Here is a 25,934-nt window from a genome sequence, read left to right as displayed (position 1 = left end):
TGCCGGATACTGCCGGAACAGGATCCGGAACTTCAAACTTTCAGGCAGAATGTGTATCAGTATCTATTTATTTGGGTCTGGCTCTTGAAGGGGAAGGGGAAAAAGTGCATACAAATAAAAATCCAGGCATTGTGTCCATGATGGTCAGTGGCACTTTTGGTTCTGGCACCTCCTGAATTACAAATTTAGCAATGCATGTGTGTATTGCTTTATAGAGAGATTCAAACATGTCGAGTCAAAAACAGGCACGTTTTGAGGGGAGGGTAACAAGGGCTAAGAGCTGTGGATGTGGTTCATAATTTTCATGGCTTTTTTATTTATAATTTGTTGAAAAGGTGTCAAGTTATAAGGGTGTGGATGATCAGATCAATTGAGCCTTTTTACCTGCAGGATCTCAATGATCTTCAGCTTTGTGTCCATAACCAGGATGTCCTCCTTCTCCGGCTCGGTCTGAGTCTTGGCTACATCCCCGTCAGGGGGGTTGGCAGGGGTCGTGGGGAGGAACCCCCCTCCTCTAAGGACCACCTGCGTCATCAGCTCGCCCACCCCATGGATAGACCTCATGACATTGCTGCCTGCGAACACCAAGAGAGGGTCACCCCCAAATCTAATCACAGGTCAAGATCAGGGTTAGAGGGCACCAAAGTTGGTGACAGTTTAATATCGATCAAGCCATTCCAGGAAATTCATTTAAATGTAATTAACTGAAAAATACTCAAAGAATATTCTGAGAATTTCATTAACTGACTTAATTTCCTGTATTGACTGAAGTTATGGGGAGTGGATTCAGACATCAGTTGAGTCATGACAAGGCTACAGTGTCCACACAGTGGCCTGTGCCAAACTGATGTCACTGTGAGATAAACTTGCAGGGGTATCTCCTTGCAGGGATTTTGCATTTCCACCTAGTACACACTGCTAAAGGAAAAATGCGGTTACCTTTGGTCTCATCTCCCTTTGCCATCTTGTTAATTGGAAAGATGGTGCTGACATGCACACAGTCCAAAATGGCCAATAGGACCTTGGTCAGCCTTAACAGATCGCTGAAGTTGTAGAAGCCAAAATAAATGAGATTCCGAGCCAAATTCACAACCTTTGAAGGGACAGAAAAAAACAGAGTTGAGCCATTTTCTGAAATGTGTGCTACTCATTAACAATCATGACATGTCTCTGTGGATTGCATTAAAGAAGCTTTCAGACAACCGTACCTCAAAGGTGAGCTTGTTTTTCTCCTTATCGGAGAAGGGGAAGTTCTGACAGACCACGTCGCTCAGGTAATTCTCCACAAACTCCATAGTCTGAGCAAACCGCTCTTTGATCTCGTCCTTAGTAGTTCCATCATTGTCATAGCTGGACAAGGCAACAGCAGAAGAGAAGTTATAAACATTTTTTTTCCCCCCACACACATTGCTCACAATTTCTACCATGAAATTTCCCTAGTCCAGGGGTCCTCAAACCAGTGTTTTTCATTTGTTTTCATTTTGAAATGAACAAATAATTTGCACACAGCAAAAAACACAACTGAGATGAGTTCACTGTGTAAGCAACTGACTAACAATGAAAACCAACCAACACTGAGGCTCTTCAGGACCAGAATCTGGGATTTCTGTCCTACTGCTGAAAGGCAATACAGAGCCCTCTCCAGTGACAGAAGATGGCTCTGTGAGCTCTTCAGTGGAACTTACAAGCTAGACGGGGACATGAGACTCACTCGTCGATGGCGATCTGGGACGGGATCATGGACCACAGCCGGGCGTACTTGACGGGCGTGACCTGCTCCTGGGGGTCACGGTCCACGTGCATGTGCAGCATCATGCGGCAGAAGGACGCGCGCAGGTCGTAAGGCAGGTCCTCGTCCGACATGCAGCGCAGGATCAGGTCCACGTCCAGCTGGCCTGAGATCTTGTTGATAGCCAGGTACTGCCGGTCCAGGCACATGCGAGCAAAGAGGTTTAGCTGGTACCTGAAACAGAGGGAGGAAGTGAACACGAGTCAGCGCAAGATCACGTGTCATACCTGACTATGGAGTCAAACTACAGTGAATTAACTTCCCCTCTAGGCCCACCCACTGGTTCTGACCTGTAGTAGCTGATCACTTCCTGGTCCTCCTTCTGCCCCTCTTTGGCATCCTGGGCCAGCTCACGGATGCTCTTGCTGCGGATTTCCTTGCTGCTGTCCTTCCAGAAGAGCCAAACCTCCTCCTCATCCTCTTCCGACTCCACCGGACTCTCTCCGATCGAAACGCCCTCAATCTCGAACCGGGACAGCACCAACCTGATGGATACACAAATGGGGGGGAGACTCATCATGGGTGAGGAGATATCTCTCAGGATAGACAAGGGGCACAGATAATTTGGCAGCACCTAACAGTATGCCCCATGATCCACACAAAATGCACAATACAATAAAATCCAGGGGTATATTAATTCAAGCAAAATCTGGGGGGGGCAATCACTGTAAGTTCTCTGAAACACATTTGTAATCTTTATACAAAAGCTATCATGCGCACTCTGCCAAAAATATATACCACAGGAGAAAACTATCCCTCTATTGTCCTGCACATTTTGCACATCCACATTTTAGAGGAAAACCCAATTACATCATGAGCTCATTTGTTTGCTTGCCTTTTCCAGCTCTAACTGAAGTACATGTTTATCACTCACCCATGACCATCAGCTGAGCCACTACCAAGCAGGAGAATACCGGCTCAACAGCACACTGCATCGTCACCTTGACACAGGGTCTGACTCGTGATCTGAACTGGCTCGTGATCTCTCACACTGACGGTTCATCAGGAATTTATCAAGGCGGAGGAATTTAACATGCCACAGTGGGCAGAGGCCATAGAGTTCTGTTCTCAGATGTGATCTCTAACTGCGGCCCTGTGAGGTGGATGAGCGATCATGTGCTGTGTTTGCCCTCTCCGCCAAGTCAAGGAAATTTCCCAGATTTTTTATGTTTACCACATCCCTTGAGGCTGAGGGTAGTGAAGGGGAGGCGAGGAAGGAGGCTCTCACTTTGTCTCGATGAGGATGTCTGCATTGGCCGGATCCAGCACCGCGTTGCAGATGAGCTCCTGGGTGACGGGGATGGACTTGTTCATGGACACGCACAGATCAGAGAGATAGTCCAGAAACCTGGGAACGCACGGCAGCACAGAGCAAATACATCACTGGTCTGAGCACAGTCATGTGACTGAGGAGCACCTGACAAAATACTCTGGACTAGAGAGGCTTTCAAGGAATAAAAATATCGGGCAGAATGTTACATTTAAATGGTAATGCTACATGGGGACGGGAAACTGGGAAATTGGGAAACGTCGAAACTGAGGAGTGTTCCTTCCAGCTCTCCCCCCGCAGGGATAAAGTAAATGGTCTTATCACCTCTGCATGTAACCTGGCCCAGTTTGCACACCTGCAGCCACACCAGCCCTGACTTTAACTTAAACTGCAATTCTGTCCTTCAGCCTGCCTGCCCATACAAACATTTTGTCATCCATGTATTCACACTACTTACCCATGGCCACTACAGACGATCAACTCAAACCAAAGTCGCAAATTAACTTTACCCCCCTACCCCCCCAAAGCTAAAGCTGCAGAAGGCTGTCCCTCTGTCCCTCACCTGGGCTCCCGGTTCTTCCTCACTAGGCTGACGAAGGTGTCGATCTCTGCGGCGGTGATGTGCTTCTCCAGGAGCTTGCGGTTATTGTGCAGCAGGGCAGTGATGGTGTCCTCAGCCAGTACATCGTACCCAATCTGTTTCTGCATGAAGCGGAACTGCTTGGCGATGTACTCCTGCATAAGAAACAAGGCAAGGGTGAGGGGTCAGCTGACAGAAGAACTTTAACAATTTTACCTCAACACAGTCTTCCCATACCATTATTCAACAGGGGGAATGAACAGCACAGCTAATGAATACACACCTAACCCTCGCATTAGCATATGCATGGGTTTTCAGCTCATAGTTGGTGCGCTAGACTTTGAACTGCGTCACTAAGCAAGTACCTTTACGTTTTCAAATCAAAGCTTTCAAATCCAAATCTTAAGTGTGTTCAAGACTAACAGCACATTAGTGATGAATGATGTGTATTCTGAATAAATATTCTGTGGTAAACGCTACCTGAGAGTAGTGTTTTATTGTTTTAATTAATGTTTTACCTCATTTATAATTTATCATAACTTCAACATAAACATTAGTTAACATTAGAGATATAAATTTAGTTCATTAATTTCGCAAATTAACATTAGCTAGCTAAGAAGAATAACTTGTTTCTCAGAATCATATTATGTCTCTGTTGAAAAAAACATTTTTAAACTGAGGAGCTGTTGTGTTCCTCCTCTCTTGCATAAGAGAGCACAGAGATCTGTGTATTCATGCCTCCATGGTGGAGTCCTCTGCTCAACGGACTGTGATGGCACTCATAAAAGTGAGAAAAGTATCTTAGCATTTTCAGAGTCTGCACATGTTACCTGGAGATACTGCCCGTGTACAGCTTACACCCACTCAGAGAGCTGTTACAGTCAGTCACATAGCAGATTAATGCACAGCAAAGCCACACAACAGAGTAGCTCTACCTGCACTAAGGAATTCAGCCATTTGTGTGCAGTAAGCTTTATCCTTTCAGACTTAAGGGAGGAAGGAATGATAGTTTCTTTCTACATCATCACTGATATAAGAGTGGTAAGGTTGATGTTGTTAATATCTCTGGATTAGCATTAAGGTGACTGGGAGAAAGTGCTTTACCTACAGCAATATTCCACCAAAGACTGAAACCAACAACACTCATGCTTAACCAGTAACAAAAACTCAGGAGTGGGTAATCATTGTCCTGGAGTGCCAGAGATGTTTCTGATGTTTTTTCCCCCTCAATCAGACTCACTAGCTCCAGGACTGGGTTAATTACTAGAAATCACTATTCAAAATATTTAGGCACAGAGCCTTAATTTCTTAAATTTGGACCTGGGATGGAACAAAAACCAGCAACATCACCAAAATCAGGATTGCTTACCCCTGCCCTACGCAACAAAGGATCCCTATGTAGCCACTGAATTCAAATTGACCACACTAAGCCAACTGAAGGTGAACCTTGCTTTTTCAGATTTGGCAGACAACTGAACAAAATGAGAATGCAGTCATCCACGCACATCTCTTCCCTGACTCGCCTTCCAAAAACATGCTTTATTTGTAGAACTTTTTGTCCAATATGAATGAAGGAAAGATGCAGTGTTTAAATTAGATTTTGTGAGTGAAGCTTTATGATCCTTGCTCAGCCGGATTTGGCAGACACACCTGGTTCTTCCGGTAGTCCTGCTGGGAGTGGCGCAGCACCCGATAGCACAGGCGGCAGATGTGCCTGAAGGGGGCATGGCGCTGGTCAGCCAGCTCCTCCAATCGCAGCATGGGGCCGTCTCCACTGTCCGTGAATGGCGCCTGCAGCAGCTTGAAGATCTGGAAAGGGGGGCGGTGATGGATCTTGTGGGTGAATTGGCCTATGTTAAAAGGACTTTCCCCAATCTAACACATGTGAGAAGTGTGATATATGTATACATATGCTGCTTGTCTAGCAGCACATTATGCACACTATGCTGGTAATATCAGCTTTTCTAAAACAGGGATGAAGAGGGACGTGCATTCAGCGGGCACAGTGTGATAAATACTACACTTCCATCAGTGTGCAGCACAATCTCTTTCTATAAGAACAGACTGCATGTGGGGAAGCACAGCTGTTTCACAAAGGCATTTTCAATTGGTGGAAATCCCTGCTCGACTGTTCAGCCCCACCCCCTGTTATCAGCTGGATGTCGTGCCCGGCCCTGCTCTGGGCCTCTACCTGCTTGAGGATGTTCTGCTCCCTCATCAGCTTCTGCCTCTCCCGGTTGGGCTTGTTGACCATGATCTCCAGCACGTCCTGACCGTTGTTGGGGATGTCCACCACAAAGAACACCAGGTCCTCCAGCAGCTTGGTGACAAACCTGGGGAAAAGGAGAAAGGTGGGGACGGGGTCAACATGGATGCGAGTGTGAACTGCAGCCTCACTGATGTTAGACTGCTCAATCCTAAAGAAATGTAACACAAAACTGATGGAGCACCAGTCATTGTATCATCAAAACATAAATAAAACATTTCAAATTTCTGGATTACAAAAGAACATTTAAAAAGAGATGATGGATTCAGATTATAAATCATAGATTGGAAGATGGTGAAGGGAAGGAGAGAAGGATGGAAACTAAACAAATCCAAAAACACTGCTGTCTTCAGTTACTGAAACACTGTGAAAGGTGAATAGGTATAGGGAATCCCCTGCTGGTTCAGCACACTGGTGACACAGACTGACTTGGCGGTGGTTTGGCTGTGCTGGGATTCGTACCTCCTCTCGTTCTGTGTGATGGTGCCCTTCTCCAGCTTGCCCGCTATGGATGCGAGGACTTTGCTGGCGTCGTTGGCAAAGTCCAAGTCCCTCACCTCAGCTGGGGACACGGGCACGATGGCAAAGGCCTCTTTGTCTTCTTTGAGAGCAGATGTTCCAATCTTTGAGAAAGAAAAGACCGCACATACACACAGCTGCAAAGAGGCTTGGTGTTACAGTACAGATTTCTTGGGTGGCATGGGGGGTGGAGGGAGGGGGTGCAGCTACTGTCGGATCCACACTCACCCGTAGCATCACAGGCTTCTCCTCTTCCTTGTCGATGGGGTTGTTGGTGCTGTGGACCCAGGTGTTGGTGCACAGGTGCCTTAGCCTCACATAAGAGTTCCTGAGTGAGCCCAAAACACAAAAACAGCATTGTGAAATGTCTAGAAATCTCCTTTCTGACTCATTTATAGAGATCAGAAAATTCTGTCTTCTAGCTTCGCGTCATGCAGGAAAGCAGAACTGGTTTTAAGATTCTCTCCCCTTCTTTATGGGCACGATCTGTAAGATGGCACCGGAGGCAGCCTCCATGGCACTCCTCAATCACATAAGCTCAGTGACGGTGAGTGAATGGAAGGGTGGGGTGGGGGGGGACAGAAACAGCCACTGTCTTGAGGGAAATGGCGAATAATGTTTTAGTTAAAAACAGAGCAGCAAAGGAAAGAGCCAATGTACCACAGGCGCATTAATGCAGAGCGAAGAAATGTAATACACTGGCAAGTCATGTAACATTAGTGCGAACATAAAGGGGTCATCAAACCTTACTCAGTCTAGGCAAACAAGGTCACAGTGAAGAATCTTGGACACAGTACCAGTAGTGTTACGAGAGTGTATTTTTAGAGAAAAGTCTCAAAGAGAAGTTGCTCTGGTAACACACCGTAGACAGACGTGACCTTGGGCACCGTCATGTGACGTACACACAAGCCTGAGGCCAAACGTATGACTGTCAGGCTTCAGCTTAAACGCTGTGGAGAAACAGAGACCCTCAGTGCTGCGGACACAGGCCTTAGTCTTCTTCACCATAAAGCCTCCACAGAAAGGAAAAGCACGTCTGACCCCTGGAAAGCTCTGGAAAATTAGCTTCGGCAACACCACCTCCCAGCGGGATCTGTCTGCAGGAAGCAGTCAGAGATGTGCTGTGTCATGCTCCGCAGTGTGAAGCATTCTGGAAATACTGCTCCGGGAATCTAAGTGTAACTGTTCTCTGGAAGGCTTCTTACGTCGCAAATGGGAATTCTCAAGAGCAACTGCAGGCCTGTCCATAGCAGCACATTCATAGCCAGCCGTTGAATAGCCAGCTGGGTTGAACAGTAGCACTGAAGCTGATTGAGTCACTATTAAGCAATCAAACAGGCAATACCCCACTGACAGACACACTCCTTCCCTATCTCCCTGGCTGATGTTATTTCTAACCACCCCATAGTTACCTCGAAATGTTACTATGGGGGCAGACCGTTGGACGTGCAACAGTTCTAGAACAAACAATATCAGTTGGACACACACTTGCGGACCCAACAACTCTGTTGTTATCTTGGAGAGGGCTTTGCTCTAAAGACACATACAAGATTACTTCTTCTTTTTCTTAATGCTCAAAAGTGTTGCAAAACTTTTGCCAAGAAAAAGAAAAAGGTGTTAAATGAGACCGATGTATGGAAAAAACCGAAACCTGTGCCGATTGCACAAGCTTGGGCTCCGCTAACTGTGCTAAGAAACAAGGTGCAGTCAAGGTGGCCTGACATGCTGAGGCATTAAATATCACTCATGAAAGGGACTAACTTCTGCATGCCACTAGCAGCCCCACCCTCAAAATACCTTTCCCTGGAATAACCTTCCAGGTTCACATGGGCAAGCTGCCAGACATTTTTTTAGCAAACAGCCACATCTTTAAGTCAGAGGGTAATGTTATTTTACATGATTTCAGGGCAGAGCTGTGTGTGCTGGCGGTTCAACATTTCAACATTTATGTTATAAACACAGCTTACTTTTCAAGGTGTCAACCAAATAGAGATAAAGACCTGCTCAGTAAATTACTGTATGATTTCAAAGCGAGAGATTATAACTTGAGTGATTTAATGGCAGGTTACATAACTACTTGCCTTATATAACAAGTTTTAAAAAATGAAACATGCTCATTACAATGTAATTAGGGAACAATAAAAACACCTGCGTAAACACGAGAGCAAAAGGGCAGGTATGGCTGACAAGATTGTTCATGAAATTCTAGCAAAGTAATTCATTAATTTAGGTGTCCTTTTAAAATGTGCTCACTGTTGCGTGAGTATCTTACACAATTTCAAGAATGTGCACAGGCACAGGTATGTATGCACACACAAACACATGCAGACACGCACACATACACATACACACCAAAATAATAAGCAAGAAGTCTATCCAATTCATCATCACCTTTGTTATGACACCATATTGCTACATCCAAGATCTGAGCATCACCATGCTATATACTGTACTAAGAAGTAGGTTCCTTCTAGGAGACAGCATTAAGATAAAAATACTTTGTGAAATAGTACATTATAACCACAAAATGGAACATAACAAAATGCATTAAATGGGCAAAACATCACAGAAAACATTTAATACAGACAACTCTATGTACACCATTATAGGAGGGACATTATAGGCTTTGTTTATGCACCGCGAGGCAACATATTACAAATCAATAGATCTTTTGTGCATGAGCTCATGGACGACTGGTCACCATGGTTACCAGGTTTTGTCCCAATCAGGGACTTTTCTGACATACATTTGAGCAGACAGTGGCTTGCTGAAGTGTCCCTGCACTTCCACTCAATGAGAGCGTGAGCAACACAATGCTAGAGATGCTTCTGAAAATGATACTGTACCACTACAGGAAAGAGATGATGCCAGTTACTAATGATGGTAAGATTTGATCTAGGAAACCTAATTTTGAATGAGTGATTTTCTGCAGGGTCACCCAAATAACACAGGGAGTAAATCACTACCGGTTTCTTCTGTAAGGTACAGAATGCTAGTACGTGCATTATAAAGACTGGCAAGTTAGACAGGCTTTGTGAATGCAGTAACTTGCGTGAGCTATACGCTGCTATGTAGCCAACTAATGGGGCTGGCTGCCACTCGGGCTTTTCAGCACAATAAATACCAAAGAAAGACTGAAGGTGACCTTTGATGGTTACTCATTCATTCGCAGGAAAAGCAAAACCACCAGATGGAGGAAGCAAAGTACCTGCGTCACCAGACTAGCAGTTCTCATTAGCGACCGGCAAAAACCTCAAACCAGAATGTTTTTTTTTTTTAAGATCAAAGATGACGCCACCTCGGTTCTCATTTCCCTGAGTAGCAGGTTTGGCAGCAGCTGTACACAAATCTATGTCTGAAAAAAGGCTAAGCACCCCAGAGGTGAATCATTAAACTCAGTGAACAGTAAAAATACCCTATCAAAAACATGGTACTATAGGTAAGGCCAAAAACTCCCACAGGAGGAAGAAAAAGTGACACTCCAATCCAACAGGCTTACACTACTGTGTAGTGACGATGAGATTTTTTTTGTATTTTGAGGACTAAACGTTTTTGTGCATATTTCGATGTTCAGTACCGTTGGTGTTTCTCATCACATAAAAGACGGGGGGAAGAAACCTACTCTTCTCTGTGTGATTTGGGATGGTATTCCCATACTCCATTAAGTTCATAGTTGTCATAAGATAACTGCGTACTACATGGAATACCTTTCCCACCAGCAGTACTGTTGGCTGTCAGCATACCACAGATTTGACTGCTGGTAGCCAATATTCCATCAGCTGTGATGGGGACGGCTAAACAGTTACACATTTGTGTTATGAGGGCGCAAGCTGTAGAATCACCGAAGACAACTGCTTGGAATTACCCTCGCCTCCTACAGCACAGGGTAATATTCACGTGCTTGACTCCCATGAGTCTGGTGTTGCAAAAGAAGGAACTACATTTTTATAAACAGCAGTAGTTACCATACAATAGGGTAGATATAAACATGGCCGACGTAAATACAAAATAAAGTATATGGTGTCAGATTGGGTTAAACTTTAAATGGAAACAAGGAGGAGTTGAAAATGATATACAGTGCCGTTATGATACAGAAATTGACCCTTATGCAAAAGGAAGGCGCTGAAAATATATTGAACATATATTGAAACTATGTCAACAATATAATTGGAAAATGTACATATTTTTAAATACACTGCTGTGAAATATATGAAAATGTCAACATATACACTATAAAATATATAGCATTTTGTTACATTTCCATAAGGGCTGTGTTCTTGAGGTACAGGTGCATAAACCTCCCTGAAAAATCTCTGCTGGGAACCCTACCTGGGAACGAGCGAATCCCCCCCTCTCAGAGTGGTAGGGTCCAGCTCGAAGATTGAGGAGATGTCATTGCCATCAGGAACAGAGACCAGGGTGTACATAACTTTCTCCTGGGTGGTGCGCAGGCGGGCTCGGAGGGCCTCCTGATCCGAATCCAGCTGGAGGGGGGTGCAGGTCACAGCAGGGTTGACTGGAGTCTCATACCAGATTTGACCAGTTCAGAAACAAACACCACAGCGCATTAGGAGACTGAAATCAAGCTGCATAAGGACCATACATGCCACAATGCCCATTGCGGGACAGAAGACAGGCATGAATTCAGACTGATTTGCTCTCGTTGAGCTTAATCCAGTCATACTGGGTACAGTATTAACCAGTCAACTGACTCAGTTGGATGGATGGACTAGGGCCTAGGGGGATAGCGAGGATGCAATGTTGTCAGCAATGTTTCTTCTTCAACCATTTCTTAGTTCCTTAGTAATGCAACTCTTAGGCCATAAAAACAGATGGGTGCATAACTGATGGAAGATAGAAAGGATTTCATACATGATAACAATGAAGAGATCCTGCAGTAGAAAAAAAGGCCACTAGTAAGAGACCCTTATTTCACAACAGCACACATGTTGTTCTTCAACATCTACCCCAAATTAGCCCACTTCCTCTCTGAATTTTACATAGACAGTGACCTTCATGGGAATAGGGCCAAAACCCTGATTGCATTTCATGGAACTCTGAACCTCAAAGACAGCTATTGTACTGATAGAGAGGAATTTCAAAGTTGTAAATCTGGGCAATAACTGAATCTGACTTTTTCCCTGCATATAATTCAATTTATAATAATATAATATACTGTTACAATATAAACATAATTTAATATATTCCAGAAATCAGCAAGCAACCCATAAAATGTCGCTAATTGAATCTTAATTTTGTTCAGAGCGGCACAACAATTATTTTGTTTTCAACAATTATTTAATACGTGGTCACAATTTCTTGGGCACTAACAGCAAAAAATAAATAAAAGTCCTCAAACTGAATATGTATTCCAATAGCTCACACATAAAACAAACTTTTTCTCAAATGTCTGTCAGGATCAGTTCTCAGGATTAAAATTAGCAATCAAATTCTGTCCGTTATGACGTTCATACTAAAGGCAGTTTGCCAAACCTGTAAGTGCGAAGAATTCATCATTAAATAAGAAAAATGTTGTGGAAAATATCCAAAAACTAACAATACTGAGCTTTCGGAAAGTGGTTATATATTGATCCATTTGTAACATATGACAACCTGAACTGAACAGTGTTAGCCTCAATTCCATCCCATAGTTAGAAAAAAAATTAAAAGCTTAAGCTAACAGCTTACAGAATGATTTAAGAAACATTTAACTAAAGACCTTATATATTATATGTGATCAAAATCCACGTTTCAACCATAAGAGCAGGATACATGCCAATAAAATGAAACATTTTTGGTCACATACTGACATCTGTGGTTGAAGTTCCGTAATACAGCCTCTGTTAACTTTAAATGTTACCATTATAATATTTACAGTGACATCTAGTGGCGGCAGGAAAGTCTACACAATCAATTTGCCAAATAGAATGTCATTTAATTTTTAAGGGTCATTTTAATGGTTTTACTTGAACGGTGAGTTTATTTTTCAGAACAGTTCTTCAAACTCCAAACAAAATGTATGTGCATGTCATAATTACAACAGGATTCAAATGCAATTTATACAAACATCCATGAGTTTTTAGTTGTCCAAGCAAACAATATTTTGGTTTTCATGGTATGATGCAAAAGCTTGATAGAGAACCTGGTGGCCAGGCTTTTAAATGGGAGGTGGAAATCTGTGATACCAGAATTAATACGTGTACTGCAAAAGGAAGAGGCTTGCTTTCATATCTGATAATCAGTGACTATGCTGTACACGCACATGCGCATACGCAACCAGGCATAAATGCGTGCACATACTTACAGAGGAGCGGGATTCAAGGCACTCTTCCTCATAATCTGGGTTCACCTGAAAGAAGAAAATATCTGTACGGTGTACTTTTTCCACAAACACACACATAGCCAATCGTCTGATAAAATAATGATGGAATAAAACAAGGCTAACACCAGTTTAGCTCACCATTTTTTACGTATGAATGTTTACAGAAAGCTCTAATGGTGTAGTATGAATCCCAGCATAGGTCCGGAGACCCTGACTCACCTCAGCAGCTAGGTAGTGTCCTGTGGCCAGGTGTTTAAAACGAAACAGGCTGTTCCAGTACCCGGCTCCACCCCGGCAAGGGTCATGTTGGACCACCTGATACCAGTCAAATGGGTAAGATAACCATAAGAAAACAATGAAGGAAACAGGGCAATAGTCTCCTGTTAACCAGCTACATACACAAGCAAAATCTAAATTATACTGAAGGGCAGCATTTACAAAGACATGACTGAGGTCATGTTTCCAAATTTGGATCACCCACTCCCACTCCATTGCAGTAACCCCACTTCCTGCCCACCTCCACTTCCCACAATGCCTTGCTGCTGGTTGCTGAAGTAGCAGACTGGCGCCCTGTTGTCCGAAGGAAGACATACTGCTTCTTCCGGTGGTCATCACAGGTCAGGAACTTCTCCTGCTCGGCATGGAACAGCCTCACCACATCGCCCTGACAACAAGCAGGAAAGATGCCATTACCCAGCAGTATCGGTTTTATAATCACTAACCTCAGTAGCTCCTCTTGCAAATGACCAATCTACGTGGTACCACTAAACAGGCCATAAATTACATGTGGCACTAATATAGTAATAAAGAGTAGTAGATGTTTTTTTTTTTTTCCCCAATTAATTGGTTTTCAACTAATTGGTGAACATTTGAATGAAATAAAATGTACCCCTTTCAAAATGATGTCCTGGTTGTCGCTCCATTTCATGAACAGGACTATCTTCCAACTGGTGTTACAGTTCACAGAGTTCACCTGCATCACAAGTGCATACACAGTCAGAGGATCAGCATTTTACTCACATGGAGGGGAAGGAAGAGTAATTAATCAAAACACTGACTGAACACTACCCTGCATGTGCAGAACAAGGATATCATTTGCACTGCTATCTCACATGTGGTCTGCTAAATCCGTCAAACTTAATTTAATGAAGCATCCAGGAGCATGACAGATAAGAGTGTTTAATTACGATTAAGCATTTTCCCCATTGTCAGTGCATTGAGCATCTGCAGATTTACAAGATATGAAACACAAGGCTAAATGTAATTATAATTATGCCATGTGGGTTACATCAACATTTCATGCTTACTAGTTCTAAATACCTATTATGAAGGAAAAATAGATATAAAAGTTTAATATCTGGCAAGGTTCTTTCAGGAAACGTCACAGTGAGTAGATTTTTATGGATAGTTGCCACGTGTTAAATAATTCATTTTGTAAATGAAAAGCGCCATTTCTAAATTTAAAACTGGGTATACAAACCAGGGGATGTGGTTAATGCATGCTGTGTTCGAATATTAAGCTGGTCTTTGGAACAGCATGACCTAAGTTGGACACAACGTGACCAGACATACCTCATTGCATCCAGGGTTGTCAACCAGCTGGTGGCTGCTGGCATGTAGTGGCTGCCCAGCATTCACAGGGTTAAGGACCACTTTGTCTCCAATGACCACCTGGATGAGGAACAAGACACTGCAGTCACGTGCACATAAGCAGAACATTGCCACCTCTCCCTAAAGGCTGAAACCTTAGGATAGCCGAGATAGGCTTTGTGAACCGCATTAATAGATGGAACATTAATGAATCAATAAAAAAACGGGACCAATGGCACAGGATTGGCCCACGGCACTGACCATGTGACAGCTCCCCTCATTTTGAATTTCATGAAGCGTCATTGTTCCATCACTGCTGAAACTGCAGAAAGACTTTCAGATAGTATAGCAGGTTCCTGAACTACCCCAGCTTGATAACGTTTATGTGCCTTTAAGAGCATGGGCCCAGGTGGCCAATGAACAATGAAATCACTGGTCAGCTGCTGACAGGGCCCAGTGCTGGTCATGAAAAAAGCCAGATGAGCTGTTCAGGGCAGTTCAAGGTTCCTATCTGATAGCAGAAGATTTATGTTTTGAGTTTTAACAAACCTCTATAGTACAATACATACTGCCATTTGGCAACAGCAAAAAGCAGCAAAAAATAAAGAAACCACCAAATAAAAATGCAAATAGCAAGACAAAAAACAGATAAAAAAGCAAAAAAGAAAAAAGAAAAAGTCAAACAAAGCTATAGAATGAGAGGCTTTAGAAAAATAAACATATGGCCATTTGTCACACCATCATCTTAGTATGTTGTTGAAGTATCTTAGTACGTTGGAGAGAGAGAATTCACACTTGAACAGATGACTTTCCAAAACAGCACCAAAAAAAAAATAAACTGCTCTGGTAATCAGGGGAATTACAATAGTGCAGGAATATATCTGCCTAAACATAATGTGCACATGGATAAACAGATGCATATTGTTAGCATAATGTAAATACAATGCATGTCTGATTATGACTGCAGTTTAATACTGACCCTTAGCATTCTTCCAGCACACCTGCATTCTATTCCCCAACACCACACCTGCTCAGGATCAACCCAACACTGCTTCTTCAATAGAGTTAGTGACTCATCAACCTGTTCCTCGAAGCTCATACCTTCTAATCACCCATCCATACGTTTAACAACATATCTGCTACTCGCCCACCAACGCAATAACAAAACATAAAACATAGCCTCTACTGCTCCACCTGCTGGTTCAACTAAATATTTCTGCCCAACAAGTGTCTACTCATTATTGAATTTTGACACGATTATGCTTCCGCAGCTACTTATCACGAATAATCAACAATAGGTAACTGATCTACTCATTTTTAAACAAAATTTTAAAACAATTTCATTATGAGAAAACTTCAGCCATTAATGGCTATAAATAAAAAAATTAAATGCCACATATTTACTATGCTTTTTGGATCGAACATCACTTCAAACAAAGGAAACATAACATACCATCATTTTACCGTTCTATGAAATGCAGGACTCCAAGAACAAAAAGCAGCAAAAATAAAGAAATTTTAGACATTCTAAAAGTATGATTACAAAACAGAATATTCAACAAAGCAACAATACAGCACCTCCAATACAACCAGAGTGATTGTATGAAAACAAAAGAGGCCTGATTTTTTTTGTTGCCATTTTTCTCCCCAATTTAGTCGTTATACCAATTCCCCATGTGAATCGACTACCACATGCCTCCTCCGATACATGTGGAGTCGCCAGCCGCTTCTTTTCACCTGACAGCGAGGAGTTTCACTGGGAGAGAGTAATGCGTGCGGAGGTTCATGCTATCTCCCCCAGATCCCCTCCCTGCTGAACAGGTGCCCCCACCAACCAGTAGGGGTCCCACCCGCGAACACTGCCAATTGTGTTTGTAGGAACGTCTGACCAAGCCGGAAGTACCACTGCTGGGGATTGAACCCGGGTTTCTGCGGTGGTAGGCGAGTGCTTATACCTCTACACTACCCAGACGGCCCCAGTTGCTTGATTTTTGTGAAGATTTATATTTATTTTACCAGAGCTCACTGGCCAGGGACAGCAACTCTGGCAAAACACTACATCTAAAGCAGAGGTCAGAAACCTGTACTGGCTCAAAGAGATTGGAAAACACGACACAACAAGACATTCTGCAAATGAGTGATCCTCTTCAGTAAATGAGCCCTCCAGCTCCAAAAGAGAGGGTGCTAAAGGAAAGGATAAGATGTCAAAAGCCTTTAATCTCCAGGTCGCATTGAAATGCCATATAGGGACTATGACGGTGCACATGGAATCCAGAGTATTTCCTTGAAGATGTTTTATGGTGTTTGGGGAAAACAAATCATTTCAAGAACAAGTAAAAGAGAAGGAGCCACCTTATTTAAAAGGGATTACAGGTACTCTACCCCTAAGTGCTGTCAAATCAATCCACATGATTTAGGAAATCTAACAATGTAAACAAAGGGGATTATAACCAGCACTATTGTCAGCTGGTACTACAGACACTAGGTTATAAGAAAGGTGTCAAAAATAAACACATTTTAAAAATATACCAAAACAGAAATTCCAGAAATGGCAGATACAGGTCAAAATGGCCACTGCAGTTTATTATGTTAGCCACGGAAAACATTGTATAGCACCTTGCAGGGCTGTACATTAACTCTTTTTGGCATTAGAACTGGTAAGGCCAAAAACTTTTTAGGAGAGAAAAATAACTATCACAACGCTAAGGATATTATAAGAAAAAAAATTTAGTTGTGACAAACAACATAAATATCAAACCATTCATCTATCAATAATAACTGCCTGAAAAAAAACTAGGCTATATAGGCTACAGTAAGAGGTCCTCTTTGGTAAAATTTAAACATTTTATCTACAAACTCTGCTGAACACTCTCTGTAATCCTACTCCTCTGTACTTGTTACGACAAACTACCAAGTTTTCCAAAGAAGTATCAGTATTGCTAGCAATTATATCTGCCCTTCAATGAGCAAACCACAATCATAAAATAAAGAAATGTGAGGAAAATGCTTTGTTTGTAAAACACCAATATTCAAACCGCACACTCAGAAAACTTAAGGATGGACCCTTTGATGCAAAAATATACAGTTTTATTCCATTTTTGCATCAACAGCTCAGCACTTAAGTTCTCGGAGTGTGCAGTTTGAATATTTGAGTTTGACAGACAAAGCATTTTTCTCCAAGTTTTCTTTATTTTTCATGTTTTCCCATCTTGCCATAACCAGCAACTCGTTGATAGAGAGACATGTTTGTGCATGAAGCTTTCTTTCTTTATTTTTTAAATAACAAAAACTTGGGGCACATTTGAACGATCATTGTTTTGATGATAATCCTAAGATTCATTATTTTCAATTCTGAAAATAATTTATTTTTTAAATATACGGTTATATTTTTTGATTTAATAAGAAAAAGGGACAATATCAACAAGCCTAAAACGGGTAAAAACTCAGTTCTCGACTCCAGCTTACCAACTTCAAGCTATTTCTCAAAAGTTGACATCTCTCACAGTGTAAGGCACGAATTGGAGTCCTAAAGTATTGCAATTCATGTGGCAAGCTATAGAACGATAGGGTCAACTTGAAATACATCTCCCATAATACAGGCGATTGTCCTGCTGAGAAGAGAAATTGTGTTGATCTTAACATAGTTAACACACTTAACATCAATAATGCTAATACTCAATTGAACCAAACAACTTGCCACAGTGGTATGAAGGGGATGTTTACATGGTACATTTTTAATCACAAATGCAACAATACTGTTGCTATGTACACCCCTGCATTGTATAGCCTATGGGAAGGTGCAGTACAGTATGTGAACACAGCTTCAAAGTGCAGTGGAACACACGTCATGGGCAACTACAGCCAGACTGCAGGTACCCAATGGTGCATAGTGACACAGAGACACCTCTACAGACTGAAACTCAGTAGGAATCACTGATACACCTATTCCTTTTCATTCATCAGTCATTATTCCTCTCGAGTCCCTGCTGTACACCTGCCATTTTAGAAGGACATAACATGAGACAGGCCCTCGCTCGCGCCCAAGAGAAACGGCGCTGATCGGAGGAAAGGCCCAGGATTTCGACATGTGCGTTGGGGTCCTCAGGTCCTGCGTGTGGCCTTTGCCCTCCATGTGTGACTTACGCTGTCCCCGATGGAGCGGAGCTTGTAGAAGGGCTGAATGTAGAACCAGGAGCCCTCGTTCCCAGCGGCGTCCAGCATCACCCTCATGGCGTTCTTCTCCAGCAGTGCGGGAAGGCGCTTGTTCACCGTCAGGTACTTATTGCTCTTCAGATGCAGCAGCTGCGGCAGGGAGGAGACACACAGAAACTGAATGCGAGCCAATCATCGGAGAGAACCCAGCGTGCACTGATGACAGCCAGCCACACACCAACGGGTTATTCCTCACTTCCAGAGCACAGTAAATCCATTAAACAAGACAGCATTAGCTGGTCCGGAGGAACAATACATGTACATAATTATGATATTAAAGGACATTAAAGAAAAGGCTGTTATTAAGGAGTGGTACTAATAGTTCATTTGAATGTTCCCAAGTCAGTGGGCTATTTTTAAAATTCATAAACCACATGAATGCATTCTTGTCGTTAGCCCCTGGTTTGATATGCACAACAATCCCAACCACAGGGACAAGGACTGCGTAACCTCTGTCATTTAAAATCACGCTGACGTATTCAGAGTATGCCATAATGGGCAAAGGAAGACCTTCCGGGTCCTATTCATTTCCCATGGTCCGAGTCAAAGTAGGCAAGGAAACCATTTTAAGTGTCAATTCATTCCACAAATATCAAGGTTCCCACAGCAAACAAATGACATTTGCCTTTTGAGGAAAATCGGACCGTTTGCCTTGGGACTGCAATAAACCTGCCTGACTGGAAAATATTGGCTGCACTTAACTGGGCCTACAAAAAATACTGGAAAAGGGCTAATCAAACAATGTAAACAGTCTGCTGGCAAAGCCGCTCCTCTGCTCTCTTTGTCTGCCTGGTAAATGTGCTCTTGGCAGGAGCTCTGCACTGCGCTGGAGTGACAGGCCAATGAGAGGATGGTGAAACATAAACAGCGGGACCACATGGCCCCAGACTGTAAGGATGTGTCAGTGAGCCGTGGCATGAGAGCACTGCGAGGCCAGCCCTGATGCAGCACTAATCCTGAGGCCTGCCACTCCAAAGCCCCAGGCACAGCAATACACACACATACATGCACGCACACACACACACACACACACACACACACGCCACGTACAAACAGACAAACATGCACGTGCATGTGCACACTCACACAAACGCACACACACACACGCACATGCCACGTACAAACACAAACATGCACGTGCATATGCACACTCACACAAATGCACACACGCGCACACACATGCAAACACACACACACGCACAAACACACACAAATACACACACGTACATAAACGCACGCATACGCATGTGCACACACACCTGAATGACATTTCCATACTGTATAACCGTTCCCAGCAGCTTTCTGTTTTCAGATTCATTTTGCTTCTTTTCCAAATCTGCAGCATGCTGTCACAAAAAGAGAAGGACAGAGAATAGCCAGTAAGTGAAAGATCTTTTCCCTTCACTCTCCTGTGGTTCTGTTCTCTCACATACTCTACAATTGTAAACTTATACAAAGCTGCCATTTTCATATTGGAGCAGAAAAGGTAAACAGCATACGGAATTACACAATTTAAGAATTTAAATGAAGGGCTTTTAAAGATTTTTAGGACAACAAATGAGTTTCTTCTTATTTTTACTGAGCAAGGACTCAGGAAAGAATTCCTTATTTGTGTTGCTCAAACATTCACAATTTTCTGTTCTCACTATGAACAGCTAAAATGACTTTTTATTGATGAGCAACTCATAATTATGAGGCCTGGTGCCATATTTGACTCTGTACTTACCTCAGCGCACACACGCAGAGAATTCACAGCCAGGGTATTCTCTCAGAGCCAGACTATTTGGAAATGCAGGAATTGTTTTCGCAGTGGGCTGATTTACCGATAAAGCGGCCTGCCGGCTGCCCTTTGTTAGCGTGGGAGCGGAGAAACGGTCACTCACGTGCAGCTTGTTCAGGAGCACCGTGTCCGTCGTGCTGTTTCCACCGGGCTTCGCCGCCTTCCAGAACTGTTTCTGCGCAGAGTACCTGTTCATGGGGCACAGCTTGAAGAGGCAGTCTAGAGAGGAGAAAACAGAGAGAACCACAACACAGAACATGTGTTTTAGAGAAAGTTAACAAGGTGAAATGGTTTAATTTTAGGCCAGTTTATACCTGCCGAGACGTACTTCAGTCCTATTGCAGAAATTCTGCCTGTTAACAGTGCAGACAAAGGCACATAGCCAATAGACTCCATGATCCACAGACACAGAGGCACATAGCCAACAGACTCCATGATCCACAGACACAGGCACAAATTGGTATGGGCGATATATCGCAATGATAATTACTGAATACAATAACAGTCATAGCCACCATATGGTGCATTATCTTTCCTTTTGTCCTTTTCTTAATAATTATACCAGAACAGCATCAGTGAGGTCAGGCACTGCTTGGGCGATTAGGCCTGGAACACAGCTGGCTTTCCAAATGATCCCAAAGGTGCTGAATGGGGTTTGAGGTCAGGGCTCCATGCAGGCCAGTAAACTTCTTCCACGCTGTTCTCAACAAAATCTTTCTATATGGACCTCGCTGTGTGGGGGCATTGTCATGCTGAAACAGGAAAGGGCCTTCCCAACACTGTTGAGGAAGCTCAGAATCATCTAGAATCTGATTATATGCTGTATCATTAAGATTTGCCTTCACTGGAACAAAGGGACCTAGCCCAAACCATGAAAAACAGGCCCAGACCAAGGGGTGTTCAGATACCATGTTCAGATATGACCTTTGGTCATATAGTGTATCGCGCATCCCTAGGCACAAAACCAAAAGACTCCATGATGCACAGACACAACACTTGTCACCAAAACTCGTATTGGACTATGCATGAACACCTCAGCCAAACGTGTCACCTGAGAGTCCCGAAAATATTGCATTGTTTCCCCCACAATTTATACAAGGGAATTCCCACCTGGCTTTTTCTCTCAACTTTACTGTGGGCCAATAATCGGTTGACCAGACTTCAGGGCCTTTTGCCACAAACTGTCTTACTGGAGTGCCTTCATAAATTAGACACCAAAACGCATGTGGGTCCGTGTGTGCGTGCCTACGAGTGAGTTTGTGTTGCGTGTGCATATTACATTATGGTTAGCCACTCGTTAACACGTGGTTAACCCCCTCTTGAACTTCAGGCTGGGTTGTAGTGTACTTTTGTTTTATAGTGTAGCTGCCTGGGCCAATGCACTTTGAAGGGGTATGTCCATATACAGTATTTGTAACGGATGAAGAGGACTGGACAAAGTGTGCACATTTCATGGCTAAAATGGGAAACAACCACAGAGTAAATGCGGCATGCATGTAGCAGTAATACCGTGTAGCACGCAGATTATTATTTACAGGCTAGCAATAACAATATGCAAGTACAACAAATGATATTTGTGCAAATGCAGTATAAATGTTGAAAGGACACATAACATGATTTGCAAGTAAAGTGTGGTTACCCTCACACCTTTTAAGTTTGTAGCAAGTATCCAAATTGTAAAGAAAAAATGCATTTGTTTAGGATTTATGCCTTATTTTTTGCATTACAAATATTACTGGTAAGAGAGGTTGTAGCAGAATTCTTACTGGTCCATATAATAAAAAACGAGAAACATAGAAAGAATACTTTCTTATCATTGTATGTTACTCTACATACATTTTGCGCATGCAATCATTTTATTTATTTATTTATTTTATTTAGTGATGATGGGCACCGCTTTAACATTCTTGCACAGGTGCCATGCAGGAGTTATGGCTCTGGGAGCTAGCAAGTAAGCTATTTGGCAGGTTAGTATCTACAAGGCTATGAACACTGCCAGGCTTTTCACATTACCATTGCAATTAATGTCATTTGCCAACTGCAAGAACTTTGGAGTTTGACAGACAAATTTCTGGTCCTAAATCAACAGCCAGCTACCAGAGTATTGATATGTCTCCAGCTACCTCCTCCCTGTGAACCCAAATAGAAGGGAATCGCAATTATTTATCTTAATTTTTTATTATTCTTTTTTTTTTTTTTTTTACAAAAACATACACTGCAGGGACAGAAACCCTTCCTTAGCCTGCCACAATACTACAGCGGCTAACATTGCGACATCAAAAGCAGAACTGAAATGGCCCGGGTTTCCTCTTGTATGAAAGATCAGATGAGATTTTGTTCTCTTGAAAAGCAAAAAAAAAAAGAGGAAAACAATCCGTCCATCCTCCCCCTTTCCCTTCATCTCCAGCTGCAGCAGCGTTACCAAATAAGGCGAGCGAGCGAAGCCAGAGGGGATGGACACTCAGTGGAGTAGCCACCCCACCCCACTCCCCTCTCCTCTCCTCTCCTCTCATAGGAACCACCAGAACATTTTACACAGACCAACCTCAGAAAAGAGAGAAAGTAGTTCTACTCAAACACATGAAAGAGAGAAAGAGAGAGAGGGAGAGAGAGACAGAGAGAGGGAGAGTGAAACAGAGAGGCAGACAGAAAGAGAAAGGAGGGGGGCAGGGGGAGAAAGAGGGAATGGGGCACAAGCCAAAACCCTTGACCTCTCCTTTTATTTTTTGTAGCAGTCGATCTGTCCTTTTTTATTATTAATCTCTTGCTCGCCATGTGAGCCGAGGCAGATCCTGCTCCAAGGGCTGAGCTTGGCAGGGTGGCTGTGCTCTGTGGCATGGTGCTCCTTAGCAGATCCCACAGCAAGAGGGGACACACACACGTGCACGCTCATGCGCATGCACACATGCATGCACACATGCACACTCACGCACGCACGCTCACACACACTCACACGCACGCTCACATGCACGCTCACACGCACACATCCTCAACTAATGCTTTGGGCTGAAGCAGATCCCTCCTACCTGAGCTTTGGAAAATCAGCCACTCAGCACCTCCAATTTACCCCACTCACAGTGGATGATGTTTATCATTCGAAGGGAAAAGCCATATGCATGAAGTGTAGCTTGGTCAAAACAAAAATCATGTCCATCTTACCGCCTCCATAAGGAAGAAGGTAAAATCAGACCATCACCCCTTTTCATTTGAACAAGAAAAAAAGCATGATTCAACTGGTTTTATTCCTTTACATACCAACATGGGTAAATGCCCTCAGAAAAACTCAGGAAGAACGTCAACCTTGGCACAAAACATTTAGGCAAATATTTGTCTTATTTGCAGATAATATTTTACCAAGACGAATAAGCATGACGTTTTTCCTAATCACAGCTAATCAACAGTTGAACAGCAGACATTTAATTTACCGACCCTGGAGTAATTACCATTGGTAAAAAAAAAAAAAAAAACAGGTAAATACTAAAAACTAAAACTGAAATACTTAAAAACACCTCCTATATTACCTATAAATTCAAGTGACTATCTTGCAGTAGTGTGAAAGCGTAGCTTGGTAACAGCCTTATAGAGTGAAATTGTGCATTTCCTAGGAAATTAGATACTGGTTACTTTCCAGTGAAGGGGTTCCCAAGAAAGTATTATCTAAATTCCTAGGAAGTACAGGGAAATGTGTTCTCAACTTTACCCATATACAGATTTAATACAAATATTCTGCCATGCAAGACTCACATTACCAGGTACACCAATGTGCTCTTGCACATTAGGACTATATGTCTATTCCAAACTTCATAAATGCAAACTGCATTCAGTTGGAAATTACAAATATTCATATAAAAACTGAAATTATGCATGCACATTGAGCGTATGGTTACAACTGACTTGTTATACTGGCAATGCAGTAAAAGCATATCCACAGTGAAACTGACCTTCAGATCTCCATATAAAACGGCATTCATGAAATTAAAGCCGCACAGTCTGTCCACGTTCAAAGACAGCACCAGTACGGCTGGCCTGAATCGGCCAGGCAATTCATTAGAATGGTAGGAGTATTTCTAAACGCAATGTGAAAAGCAATGAGGAAGAAACAAGTAAAGCATTCTGTGCTGACGAATAGGGCACAAAAACATCCGTTCGCAGATGCTTCAAGGTTCTCAGAAGCTCAGTCTTAAAACGCCGCTCACAAATTTCAGCCCATGCGATTGGCTCTCACTTGAGGGGTGGAGGGAAAACCACAGCAGGGGTGAGGACTGCCCCTGGTTGTTCACTGTATGCATGAGACCCAGAAGAGAACTCTCACACTCAGACAGAGAAGCAGTGCAAACCAGCAATGAGGAACCATGGCCTTCATGAAGAAATCGACTGCATTACTTCAGCGTTTGTGTAGATGACACGGGCGCTTTGACACGTGCGCTTTCATGAAAGAGAAACAGCTCTGTTTTAGCCAGATAGTGGAATGGATTCTTCCTCCAAAACCCAACATTGCATATGTTCCTACTGGCTGTGACAGCATGGACTTTCATTCATGCTACAGCAGCAAACGTGTATATAAACAATGTTGAGCTTTGGGGAAGTAATCCACTCCACTATCTGGCTAAAACAATTCAATTTACACCAACTACACTACTTCTGAAACTCAAAACTACTAAATGTGGATCCAAAAATGACTCTACACTTCAAACAGGTCACAGACATATTACATGAAATAATGAAATTCAGCCATAACATTGCTTTTATAAAATTGAGGTCTTTGTGGAACATTTTCATGAATAAATCATTTGAGAATATGATTTTACGGCGCATGCATCCAGTTCTCCAACAGCCAACTGTTTCCCCCCCTGCCTTAAAAAAGATGAATTGTGGTGGCACAGATCCACTTGTTGGGCAGGGTCCCTATAATCCCCAGTGCTTACATTAGAAGGAAATCGTACACATACTTCTCCAGAGAGGCCCTCCAAACTCAAACTGCATGCTGGAAAACAGCCAAAACACTTCCGAGTAGAAGATGAGATGCAATGGCTCGGGCCACAAGGACTGCATCATCTGCTTCATTTACAACCCAGATTCTCCAAAATGGAAGTGGGGGGAAGGGTGGGAGAGCACAGCTAGCAAAACCGAAACCATCTGTCAAAAAAGGGCTTCTGAGAGAAATAGTAGCAACTCTTGAACCAGAAAGTCAGTTTTCACAAACCCTTTCGGGAATGCCTTCCATAGCTTTAACAAAAAGGACAGAAATAGAACAACATTTCCCCATGCTTTGGTAACTCCTGACATGTTAGCATCACTCCAAAACAGCAGCTTTGTCTACTGGGAAAATATTACATAACCCACATAGCAACAGCCTATAGCTGGCCATGAGACTCCTTCTACCATACGTACCCATTACTCTTGTGAGAGAGTAAAAAAAACAAATAACCATGGGCATTGTCTATGGTTGTTCAATTAAACTATAATTGATCGTTTTTAATATAAAACCAAAAAGCTACCTAATTTGAAATTCTTTCCTGCCAAACTCGAATGCAGGAAGTCTCAACGTATTTAATTATCGGACTCCCTCTCTTTCTCAGGATTGATGCATCACCATGGATAACCTA

General features: G+C 42.8%; 1 protein-coding gene across 6 annotated transcripts in view; it reads right to left on the bottom strand.

Annotated features, from left to right (window-relative positions):
* LOC118207405 (inositol 1,4,5-trisphosphate receptor type 1) overlaps positions 1–25,934 on the bottom strand; it is a 110,894-nt gene that overhangs the window by 70,824 nt on the left and 14,136 nt on the right. For all 6 annotated transcript variants that reach the window (XM_035380925.1, XM_035380928.1, XM_035380930.1 and 3 more), the window contains exons 4-23: positions 20,432–20,547; positions 19,808–19,894; positions 18,480–18,638; positions 14,319–14,417; positions 13,636–13,719; positions 13,264–13,410; positions 12,966–13,061; positions 12,729–12,773; positions 10,754–10,908; positions 6,653–6,752; positions 6,368–6,528; positions 5,831–5,972; positions 5,290–5,448; positions 3,622–3,794; positions 3,018–3,137; positions 2,080–2,274; positions 1,712–1,963; positions 1,209–1,350; positions 940–1,093; positions 385–575 (exon numbers count right to left, since the gene is read on the bottom strand). In XM_035380925.1, the coding sequence (XP_035236816.1) occupies positions 385–575; positions 940–1,093; positions 1,209–1,350; positions 1,712–1,963; positions 2,080–2,274; positions 3,018–3,137; positions 3,622–3,794; positions 5,290–5,448; positions 5,831–5,972; positions 6,368–6,528; positions 6,653–6,752; positions 10,754–10,908; positions 12,729–12,773; positions 12,966–13,061; positions 13,264–13,410; positions 13,636–13,719; positions 14,319–14,417; positions 18,480–18,638; positions 19,808–19,894; positions 20,432–20,547 (2,777 nt within the window). The remainder of the gene's footprint in view (positions 1–384; positions 576–939; positions 1,094–1,208; positions 1,351–1,711; positions 1,964–2,079; positions 2,275–3,017; positions 3,138–3,621; positions 3,795–5,289; positions 5,449–5,830; positions 5,973–6,367; positions 6,529–6,652; positions 6,753–10,753; positions 10,909–12,728; positions 12,774–12,965; positions 13,062–13,263; positions 13,411–13,635; positions 13,720–14,318; positions 14,418–18,479; positions 18,639–19,807; positions 19,895–20,431; positions 20,548–25,934) is intronic.

Source organism: Anguilla anguilla, chromosome 11 (genome assembly GCF_013347855.1).
Source record: "Anguilla anguilla isolate fAngAng1 chromosome 11, fAngAng1.pri, whole genome shotgun sequence".
Taxonomy (NCBI): domain Eukaryota; kingdom Metazoa; phylum Chordata; class Actinopteri; order Anguilliformes; family Anguillidae; genus Anguilla; species Anguilla anguilla.
Note: the sequence above shows the minus strand (reverse complement) of the source record. Positions and strands in the feature narration are given on the sequence as shown.